Genomic DNA, 11,118 nt, shown 5'->3' on the forward strand with positions numbered 1-11,118 from the left:
GTAATGAATGAACGCATTTTTGATTATTATATATTATTATTGGCCAAACTTTGTTCAATTTTCAATTTTCTTATAGTCAAACTTTATCGAAATAGGTGTATATTATAAACCATGATGATTTTTATTACCATAACGTTAGAATGCGCTTAGAGTGCAAACAGTAAAACCGTGAGAGATTAGTTAGTAAATAGAACTACTTTGTACAATTTAGTGAAAATAGTTGAACTAGAACGCGAATATTTAGTAAAATAGTTGGACCGTGATTTTGGCTTTTTATTTTTTCTTGTCTCACTGTTTCGGTCGAGCGGCAACACTCTTTTGTGAGGGAAATTGCCAATTCACTATTTAGTAATTGTACAAAATAGTACAATTTAGTTTTACTAATCTTCCACGCTTTTACTGTTTGCACTCTAATTTTTTTCAGCATTTCAAGTATTTTGAATACATATCGTTTTTATAATTGTAATTTTTAATAAATGCGTTGAGATAATAGCGGTCTTGCATGGTTCCTCTTTCCCCTCCCCCCCTCTTCTCTCTCGTCCGTAAAATAACCTTTTTGAGCAGAGCTTTCTGTGTGTAGCTTGATTCCTTTGTTCCATATTATTTGATCGAAAATATACCTCAAACTATTGCGACCTCCAAGTTGGAAATAATGTCACAGACCTCCATATCTTTAGCGATAACAAGGTGTTGATCTTTCTTTTTGAAAGAGCTTTTCTATGTGGTGTTTCATTGACCACACCCGATTCGAGCTCGCGAAAGAAGAGAGCAAGGTCTGGATGTAGCCACCGAAATCTAGAAGGTTCGCTAACGCGAAATCCGGCTCGTTCCAGCAGAGGCTAATGTGGAACAAAGGCAAAGCGACACAGAGAGCACTGCGCATGAGGTTGCCTTAGAGAGGGCTTAACGCGCTTGCCACGCGGATGACTGTTTACGAGCCTGTCACATATAAGACGTTATATCGCCTATGCGAGTGACGGATTGGCGAATCCGGGTGCACTCGTTACCACTTGCAGAACCTTTTGCGCTGTTCGTTCGTTTATTTATCAAAGCCATTCTGTCCCATTGTAGCATAAAACCTTACTGCGAGTAATCCAATTTCCATTGTGGAAAAACACCTTTTTAATGCTCATGGCTCCATTGTGGCAAAAGAGCTTCTTTGTGTGGATCATTGTCATTGTGGCTGGCAGTGCCAGTGATGGAAGTTCGGCGAATACGACGGAGACAAGTGAGTTGATAGACAACTAAAAAGTTTACACTTAAGAAAAATACCGAATACCGGCTTCATCCCGGTGTAAGAACCATTCCCAGAGGACACCTTTCAAGCTATATTTTCATCATGATTCCTTCTATACCATTCGCTCTACTAAACAAATGAAGCTATGTGACGCAACTCGCAGGTTCTTACACCGAGAACGAGCACGAATATCTCGCAAAATATCCATCCCCAGCTAGTTCAAGCAACCGAAAACAATGCAAAAAGATTAATGTGTAGCAATGTTCAATAATGTTCATTTTTTAGTATTCTTTCGAAGAGATCATATGCAAAAAGAAAAACTTGAAGACTTTCTTGCAGGTAATATTGCCTTTCCTGAATTGATTTTGTAATCCAAAAATATTACATTGATAAGAAGTAATGATAAATGTTGAAAAGTGTTTCCAATAGTAAAATTAAATATGCTTGTTTTCTTTTAACAGGTGACACAGGCAACCAGGTTTTGCCGATAGATATCACAACTGAGCCCCCACAACAGGTGATCAAGTTTAATCCAGCCAACAAAATGCATATGTAGTGCAATATTAGCGCTAATTCGAATTCGACGAGCAATTGAATATCAATATATCAATATATTTTTGTTATGTTGTAAATTCATTATTATACTATTCTATATCGGCAGAGACGACGTTACGAATCCAACTCCCTCAGAGAGGGTGTCCTCAGGGGAAAGCTGGCCCTGGTTCAACAAGGGATCGAATTTGCGATGCGGCAAATTTCGTCAGGCTTTTCTTCCTTTGCCCCTGTACTGAATGAAGACTTGGAGGAGTTCCGTGACACTCTGCAGACGCCTGATGAAGAAGAAAATGAGGAGGAAGAAGATGACGAAGAGGAGTCTGATGAGAGTAGCGATGACGAAGGAGACGACGCCACTCCGTCTATAGCCATACAGTCTAAAGACTTTGGCCAAGGCGTCCACGCCTGGTGTTTCCCTGAAACAATAAGTCAAGGAACATTCAACGGTAGAAACGGAAGCAGTGCATGCAGCGTAATTGCCTTGGTAATTGGCCATATTTTCTGGAGCAAATCTCTTTTGCTCCCGCGTCCGTCCGCTTTGCTCCCAGAGAGTAACGTTGCTGCAATGTGCGCAGGTATCGAGCAGGGAAACAGGATTTATGACCTGCAAAGGAGTAGCCTTCCCACGCGGTACCTCTCCATAGAGGAAGCCGCAGGCTATCTCGCACCATGGTTTGACTGCTCCATTCGTGAGACCTTACCCGTCCGCCTAGAAGATCCGCACGAGGAAACAACAATCGTATATCAGCTACAAAATGCCGTTCCTCCTGTGGGGTCTTTCAATCTAGCTTGCCTTACGATAAGTTGTAGGTCTGCACTTTTCGTGATCAGCGGCACTCAAATTGCTTACTTTGATAGCCACTCGCATATGGCTAATCACGGCGCGCTAGTACTGTTATGTGCAACAGAAAACATGCGTACGTTTTGCGAAGCGTTATGGCGTTACGAGGGCTTTAACAAATCCACATATGGTAACTTATCTATGGTAGAATTCCATTAAATTTGTAGCCGGGGTCACCTGCTGAATAGACAAATTGTTAGTCGTCCCTAACTTTTACTCGCTAACATATGCGCACACGCAAATCTTCAGTGGAACATAGGGATGGGTGTCCTATCGTGATACAGAACGAGGACTCTTTACTTCGGGATATCATTTCTGTCCCAACGCAACGTTAGGTAAAAGTGATTGTATAGGCATGTAACTGTAACTGTAAAGTAGCACATTTATATTAATCCGGCGAGGCTGGGATTATCAAACAGACAGAACTTATAATTAAAAGTAGTGAACAAATCAAATGTCGCCAGTGTAATGTCAATTTCACATTTTAAACATTAATGAAAAAGTAACTAGGGGTAGGTTGTAGGCTTAGAGATAGGCGATAAGGGGTAAGCCCCACCCCAGCCCCAGAGCGGACAAGCCCGTTCTCTTTCCTTGTTCGCCTATGCGTTTCAGCACCGATTCTGACAGAGGCGTTCAGTCATAGCCTTAGGTTCGTTGAGGTAGACCCCGAGGAGAGTACCCCCCCCCCCCCCCCCCCCCCACCGTTTTGAGTTTTACCCCCAAAAAAGTGAAAACTATAGGGATCCCTCAAAGCCTTAGTTTCGTTGGGGTAGATACCGAGAAGAGTACACCCCGTTTCGAGTTCTACCCCCAAAAATTGTAAACTATAGGGATCCCTCATAGCCTTAGTTTCGTTGGGGTAGATACCGAGAAGAGTACACCCCGTTTTGAGCTTTACCCTCAAAAAGTTAAAAAAGGCCATAAGGATCCCTCATAGCATTAGTTTCGTTGGGGTAGATACACAGAAGAGCACACCCCGTTTTCAGTTTTACCCAAAAAAAGTTAAAAAAGGGTAAACTATAGTGGGATCCCTCATAGCCTTAGTTTCGTTGGGGTAGACCAATAGACCGTTTAGGGATTAGGGTTAGGGATTAGGGTTGGGTTGGGGTTAGGGTAGGGTTGGGGTTAGGGTAGGGTTAGGATTGGGGTTAGGGTAGGGTTAGGGTTGGGGTTAGTCTTAGGGATTCCTCTTTGCATTAGTTGTGATGGGCTAGACCGAGGATTATGACTTAGCAGGCTCCGATCGCGTTCAACACAGTTTTATTCTCTTGTATTAAGGACGTTCGCTAAAAAGGCAAAGGAAATAAGAGGCTGACTTTTTAATCGTAATTGCAGCTTTGGGACGAGTTTATCTGAATATTCAACTTGACGAGGTTTATCCGGACTGCTGTGACACTTGCAGCCAGCAGTTAATGAGAGAAATGTTAGTATGTTTATGATCCCTTTGGCGTATTTTAGTGCAAAAATCTCGTGTTTTCAGTTTAATTAATAATTATATTTATTTGTAAAGCGCTAAATCTATGTGGGCATTTTAAACGAAATAAAGAAAACAAAGAATTACATATAAAGAATATCTAGATTACATTAACCATTGTAAAATAAACGGAACAAGTGCCTGTTTAAAAATAAGTCCTCTTATCCCTTGATGATGATGCATGGATGATTGTTTTTAAGGTGATTGCCAATAAACATGCCAAGATATTTAATAGTACTTTTGTGCTCGATATCACAGGCTGTGATGGTGATACTAACTTTCTTCCTAGGTGATTTAATAATAATGTAGTTAGTTTTCTTAAAGTTAATGGATAATTTATTTGCATTGCAATATTTGATTACATTTAAAAGTTCAGTGTTAATGGTTAGCTCTAAATCTTTAGGATTTTTAGATGAATAGAAAATGTTTGTATCGTCTGCAAATATCCTGAATTTCAGTTTTTTTGAGGAGTGTGGGAGGTCATTGATGTATAGAAGAAAAAGCAAAGGTCCAAGTGTTGACACTTGTGGGACTCCGCAGGTAATTGGTTGAAGGTCCGATTCAGTGTTTCCTAATTTGACAAACTGTTTTCTTTCATTTAGGTAGCTTGAAAACCATTTTTGTGGGTTATCCCTAATTCCATATTTGTACATTTTATCAAGTAAAATGTTATGGTTTAGGGTATCAAATGCCTTCGAGAAATCAAGGAAAATACCACAGGTCAGCATGTTTTGATCTAGTGCTGTTTTAAGGTTTTCGATAGTTTCTAAGATTGCATGCTCTGTAAAGTGGCCTTTCCTGAATCCAAACTGATATTGAAATAAGATATTATGCTTTTCAAGATAGAAGATTAATTGATCATATACAAGTTTTTCAAGGATTTTTTTTAAAGGAGAAAAGAATAGCTATTTGCCTGTAGTTCCCTGGTTGAGAGGGGTAACTTTTAAATATTGGGGTTACTCGTGAGATCTTGAAGGTATTACAAAATAAAAGAAAGCATCAATAGAAAAAGGAGGTCCAAGAACGAAACAAGCAATAAAGCAGCAGCTAACAAAACTGAAAACATTCGAAGTTTTCGGGTACAGAGAATACTTAAGTGCTTTGAGAAACAGGCCCCTGGTTAAGCAGTTATAATCACACAAAAAAACAGACTTGAAAAATAAACTGATTGATTTTGTTTTGTACATGGAGCATGCTATGTTCATGTTGACGCCGCCTCGGTTGGTGTTGTCGCCGCGGGTGCCCCCGTGGGTGGTGTTGTAGCCGCGGGTGCCCCCGTGGGTGGTATTGTCGCCGCGGGTGCTGCCGTGGGTGGTGTTGTCGCCGCGGGTGCTGCCGTGGGTGGTGTTGTCGCCGCGGGTGCCCCCGTGGGTGGTGTTGTTGCCGCGGGTGTTTTTCTTTGGGCTGAAATGGACAAACTAGTTTTTGTTATCAAATGAGGCGAACTTTTCTTGTTTTTACCAATTGGGATTATTTAATACAATCAGATTACTTTTAAGTATTTTAAAAGAGAATTTGCTCAGTATCATAAACACAACGCGACGGTCCGCCCCGACCTGATCATAATAAAGCTCGACTTGAAATTGAACTTGAAAAGTTGATAAATTTCAGCATCTCTGAATCGTCTTTTGCCCTGGACTACTTTATTTATGCAATTACCAATACAGCATACACAAATCAATATGGTAAAGATATAAATTTACTAGGGAAGGGCTCTAGTAGTTTAAATATTGTTCTGTAAATTTTGTGGAAAAAGATATCTGTATCACAGACCTCTCATGAATCTATCAAACAAGCGGAAGGCAAGTTGGCCATCCTCGTCAGGTTTGGCCTCCTGCTGGTCCCCGATAAACTTCAGGCCCCTTCCTCTTGTGCCGTAGCAGGATGTGGTCGTCCCTTTGCCGTGCCGTCCAAACATAAGGACGACCACATCCACGCCGTGCTCCTTTTGAAGGACATCTGCCTGTGGATCACGATACAAGCAAAAATAATTACTTCTTTTGCTAAACAAATATTCTTACAGTTATTATAATACAGCGTTCGCTGGTTCGTAAGGGTGATTTATCATGGACAATTTTTATTAAAGACTTTTATCGGATTTGAGCCACTTTGGAAGAAAAGCCAAAATCCATATAGTCTCTGGTCTTGCCTGCGAAAAGAGCCAGCTGCAGTATAGCCCTATCGGTGTAATGGTTATTATTGGGAGTAAAGGTATAAAAATTACTTACATAATAATAATAATAATAATAATAATAATAATAATAATAATAATAATAATAATAATAATAATAATAATAATAATAATAATAATAATAATAATAATAATAATAATAATAATAATAATAATAATAATAATAATAATAATAATAATAATGACATATGATGATGATAATGATGATGATGATGAGGATGATGATGATTACAATGGTAATGACAAAATACAACTAGTGTACTGTCTATGGCATATAGCCTATTTCTCCTCGGTTTCCGTGGTATGCCCACTACGAAACGGTCAAAATATATGTGTTTGGCAGAAATGATAGATCAGAAAGAATACTAAATAACATAATTCGACATTTGTAAAGACTTTGCAGCTAATGGACCGACCGAGTATAGCGGATATACAGTTATGCTTAGCCAGTTTTAATGTTAATTGAAATAAGTGTATTACAGTCGTTGCCATCATTCTATGATATATCCATTGAAATACTAAGGAAAAAGTTCAACATGGAATCAAAAGAGTTGGATTTCTTTACTACAAAGACAAACATTTCTTAACTGCAAAATCAAAAACTTTAGCGAACAACTCAAGCTAGTAATAATAATTAAAATGGTAATCTGATGATATCAGTTTCGGCAGTGCACCCTCTAATAAATATACTTCTTTTAATGTCAAAGACATTCCACTCTCTTACTCTCTTTTTTCATTGCTCCATATTCTGTTTGTGTGTGTGTCTGTTTTTTTTGTTTTTTTTTTTTTTGCGGCCAGGAGCTCTTTAGACACAACAGGAAATGTTACTTATTAGTAAAAATTATTTAAAGAAATTAGCTTGAAACGAGCAGATTTTTTGGCCCTTTTACCAAATTTTTTGGAAAGGAAATAAGAGTATACTGTAAACAAAATTTGAGTGAGTTTGAAATGAGTGAGTTTTGGCACCTTTATGGTTAAAACTATTGGTAACCACGTCCAATTTGGTATCTTTCATTAAGGGTGGTAAAGGGGGGTATGGATGACATTTTCACGGACAGAAAAATGGCTTTCCACGTTTTACTGGCTGAAACAAACAGCGCCTAGAAAATAAGTATAAGCTAGATCTGGCTTCACGTGGACTCAAAACTGCTAAATCATGTTAGATCACGTTCCACGGAGATGGAAAATGGACGATTTCACGTTTCTCGGCAGTGTAAAACGGCCATATCTCGTTTCACGAAGACACACTTTACCACCCTGTTCATTGGCTATTCTAATGAACATATAACGGGAGTTGTCCGGGAAATCTCCTAAATATTGTTTTCTAAAGCTTGTTTTGTATGATTACGCAATACAGTATAATATTTAATCTTACCCTATCGAAAAGATGTCCTCTTTGGTGGGTGATATTCCCATCCCCCCTCATTTCCTTCTTTTTGGGGGGAGGGAAAGGGGCCTTGCACGTTGTACAAACTCTTCGTGCAAGGGCATTGCTGCCATTGCAGCTATGGCATCTCTAAAATACCATAGAAAAGAAGCAGACAATTAACATGCTGAAAGGGCTTGGAATTATTTCACGTTTGTTGAGAAAACACCAGATTCTACATATTCACAAATGGCAAAATTTTGGAAGACTAGCTGGAAAACCAACAAAGAAAGTGGACTTTTTAACTTTAAATCCTCCACTATCTTTTAAGAAATGTATAAGAGAGAACGCCAAAACGATGCCTATCTGATACCATTATGCACTAGTCAATTGAAACCCCTACCCCCATGGTCCTGGAGAAGGGTGGAGGATTAGACTTGAACAAAACTGAGAAACGCTATGCCCCCCCCCCCCCCCCCCCACTCCATCTGGACAACACTGCAGTCAAATGCCCCTACACCTTGTGATACAAACTATGCAACTACCTGACATTTAAGACAACAAGTCTTTTGAAATAAGACTTTGTCTTTCAATGCCAGTACACTTCAGTGAGTACATTTTTTATTTTGAATAACTAGGGAGCCTGTAGATGCTAGTCACTTGTCCCCAAACCCCCAGGGTGGGGACGAGTCTTAGAGTAAAAAAACTGTCAATTCCCCCACCTCCTAGGGACAGATTCTCGTTCAAAATTGCTCTAAACCCCCATGTTAAAAACCCCAAACTTCCCCGGGACCATGGGGGTGGGGGTTGCAAATGATTAGTGCAGTCAAGGTCACTAGTGTGAACCACCCTTCAGTAAACCTGAGAATTTTGGTGGCAAAAGGTTTGAAATTTGGATTGGAGTCTTGTTAACTTTGTGGTGCTCCTTTCCAGATCCAGTGAAAGATGCCCCTAATTGTATTTTTCAGCATGAGACAAAGACATCTTAATGCATCCGCCTATACAAATTTTAAATTATACCTTTTTGGGAGCTCCTCTCTTTCCAGGATCTGTAAATTAAAAGTAAATATGATTTAGGACATTTTGCTACAGGGGCATCTGACAATACTGATCTCGGCTGTTACTCTTGGTCAGTATACTTTCTGACCTTTCCCATGCAACTAGTAAAAATAGCTCCCTGATTTTTTCAACTAACAAAAAAAGTGAAATAAAAAAAAACACTCACCAAGCTTAGCTTGTCAAGCAAAGTGATATTGCATTGTAAATAATGGACTTGTTGTTGTCCTAACGGCCTCTAATGATAGGAAAATTGGTGTTATCGGCCAAAAATGTCTTGGGGGGTGCGAAATCCAAAAAAATGGACCATATTTTTACGGGGGGGGGGGAGGGAGGGAGTTCTCTGATAAAAATCTGACCACCCCTGAAAGAACAAAAAGGGACATTTTTTGCTTTTACAGTATCTCCTAGGGACGTTTATTGTCTGATTTGGCTACAAAAAAGTCTGACTTATGGATTGGTGACATACCAGAGTGATCTAGCTAATTATGCTTTATGATTTTGTCTACAAATAGCACGTCTATTGAGAACCGAAAGTGGGGGGGGGGGGGGGGCGTTCGCACCCCCTGCACCACCCCTGGGTACAGGCATGAACCAGCAACACAATTATCCAACAGTAAAAAAATGGCAGCATGAGCTTGAGGTCTATCTGGATTAAATAAGCTCTAGCCGAAATGCATAATAGGGGCATATAATGCCGTCAAAGAATATCATTTTATCAGAATGCATTAGAATCACTGTGTGTGGACTTTGAGCTGTCATGACTATGGAATGCAAAACACAATAATCAAGAAATTTATGCCACAGTGTGGGGTGGAGAGCGTACTGCATGACTCCAACCTCAGTGGGTTGCAAGGAGAACCTGCCTGTGTAGTCTGGCCCTAATCACACGAGATTGAACTCCAATCAATGGAAACTTTACTGTTAAGGTAAGGTTTGATTGCCAAATGTAAATGATCAATTGATTGAAGTCCCTAGCAGGGGGTACTTTCTGCAGGTTTCCAAACTCCATGCCCTGAACAGGGCACATAATTGTTGGACAATTTAGGGGTTTTGTCTTGAACAGAGAATGCTTTTCCCAGATTTGTTCCCTATAACAATGTCTCTGTTTTAAAACCTCAGTGGCAAACCAATAGCCAAGCATGGGGTTGAGTACCAATTCAAATGTGGTTGATTGGTAGCCTACTCAGTATGATTTAGTTTACATTTTTTGTGAGCTTGATTGTTTTTAAAAGGGATGTTTGATTGACTTCAGGCAAACATTAGTTATGATAAGGCTTCAGTTAATGTGTTTATGCTATGGGGTGGTGCAATAACATATTGTAAATATAGGTACAGTAAACACCCGCATATAAGAACACACAATTTCAGAGATCAGACTGATTATGTTCTTATTTATCAGATGCTTAGTGAAAAATCACCCTCAGGATGTTCTTAAATGTTCTTTTTTTTTTAATTCAGTGTTGTACACTGTTGGTAGGAAAATTTAATCATGTTTTTGGACAATAACATAAATTGATGGAACAATGATTAAAAAACTAATGTTCAAATAGGTCTACTGTAATCAGTAATGTAACAAAACAGTAACAAGAAGGGTGCATGTTATAGTTCTTATGGTAATTCGTGTGATTTTGACACCCTTCCCATTTTATAAGAACATTTTTCCTTTTCCAGGCTGACATTGTTCTTATAAAAGTGGTGTTTTTTTGCCAAATTTCAGCCAGATGTTCTTAATTCGTGTGTTCTTATATGCAGGTGTTTGCTGTACAGTATCAGGCGCATACAGGGGTAGCACAGGGTGCACTCACCCCCCTTGATACCTATGACTGCGCACCCACATTAGCCTGAGCATCAGTTATAATTCGCAAATCTATATAAAATAAAGAAAATATCAGGATCTCGTCGCCCAAATGGATTTTCGATCAAAAAGTAAAGTAAGCTTAGGTACTAAGTATTCTTGCAATGCACTATTATAAAGTCTCCACAAAAATATCTCAATCAAAAGACAGCTAGAAAACAACGAAATGAAAAGCTCCAACTCTTCACAATGCCTCTCTCTATTGCTCTGACAGTGAAAGTTTTTGCAAATATATGATTGGACCGGTACACGTGCTAGGCGTAAAACTCGTTTGACCTCGAATCATGCCCAATCAATGCGTCAAATAGCATTGCATTTCAGATAAATCTATTCGGAGAGTAGTATATATTTAAGTAAAGTGCTAAGAAAACAAATTGAGTTTATAGCTCTCACGAAAACAACACAGAAATGATCCGAGTTTTCGTACTTACCCGCCATGTTGTTTTGGCTTGTCAAGACATGCTGCGCAGAAAAGAAGAAGTTTAGTACCATCTGCGCACATGACCGGCTTGATGTTATGAGTCAATTCAAGCGCATTTG

The 11,118-nt window shown here is 39.3% G+C and overlaps 2 protein-coding genes and 1 long non-coding RNA gene across 3 annotated transcripts; 2 read left to right on the forward strand and 1 right to left on the reverse strand.

The window, feature by feature from the left end:
* The first annotated feature begins 1,519 nt into the window (after positions 1 to 1,519).
* On the forward strand, positions 1,520 to 3,088 carry LOC125559827. The gene is made up of 3 exons (XM_048721729.1): positions 1,520 to 1,576; positions 1,699 to 1,754; positions 1,899 to 3,088. The coding sequence occupies exons 1-3, from the start codon at positions 1,543 to 1,545 to the stop codon at positions 2,790 to 2,792; spliced, it is 984 nt and encodes a 327-aa protein (XP_048577686.1). The 5' UTR covers positions 1,520 to 1,542; the 3' UTR covers positions 2,793 to 3,088.
* Positions 3,089 to 3,911: 823 nt separating this feature from the next.
* Positions 3,912 to 5,291, forward strand: LOC125559832. The gene is made up of 2 exons (XR_007306522.1): positions 3,912 to 4,056; positions 4,576 to 5,291. It is a non-coding gene; the product is annotated as an uncharacterized LOC125559832 (long non-coding RNA).
* On the reverse strand, positions 5,260 to 11,118 carry LOC125556727. The gene is made up of 5 exons (XM_048721732.1): positions 11,010 to 11,118; positions 8,685 to 8,713; positions 7,674 to 7,814; positions 5,881 to 6,070; positions 5,260 to 5,511 (listed from the first exon to the last, which is right to left on the reverse strand). Exons 1-5 carry the CDS (start codon positions 11,068 to 11,070, stop codon positions 5,309 to 5,311), a joined length of 624 nt encoding a protein of 207 aa, XP_048577689.1. The 5' UTR covers positions 11,071 to 11,118; the 3' UTR covers positions 5,260 to 5,308.

Source organism: Nematostella vectensis, chromosome 14 (assembly GCF_932526225.1).
Source record: "Nematostella vectensis chromosome 14, jaNemVect1.1, whole genome shotgun sequence".
NCBI lineage: Eukaryota > Metazoa > Cnidaria > Anthozoa > Actiniaria > Edwardsiidae > Nematostella > Nematostella vectensis.

Excerpts from the sequence above, each read along its gene's own strand:
- LOC125559827 (XM_048721729.1), top strand. The coding sequence starts at position 1,543 with ATGCAAAAAGAAAAACTTGAAGACTTTCTTGCAG. Across the intron at positions 1,577-1,698 it reads ACTTGAAGACTTTCTTGCAG|GTGACACAGGCAACCAGGTT; the intron begins GTAATATTGCCT and ends TTCTTTTAACAG. Across the intron at positions 1,755-1,898 it reads CAACTGAGCCCCCACAACAG|AGACGACGTTACGAATCCAA; the intron begins GTGATCAAGTTT and ends CTATATCGGCAG.
- LOC125556727 (XM_048721732.1), bottom strand. The coding sequence starts at position 11,070 with ATGGTACTAAACTTCTTCTTTTCTGCGCAGCATGTCTTGACAAGCCAA. Across the intron at positions 8,714-11,009 it reads AAGCCAAAACAACATGGCGG|ATCCTGGAAAGAGAGGAGCT; the intron begins GTAAGTACGAAA and ends TTTAATTTACAG. Across the intron at positions 5,512-5,880 it reads GTTTGATAGATTCATGAGAG|CCCAAAGAAAAACACCCGCG; the intron begins GTCTGTGATACA and ends TGTCCATTTCAG.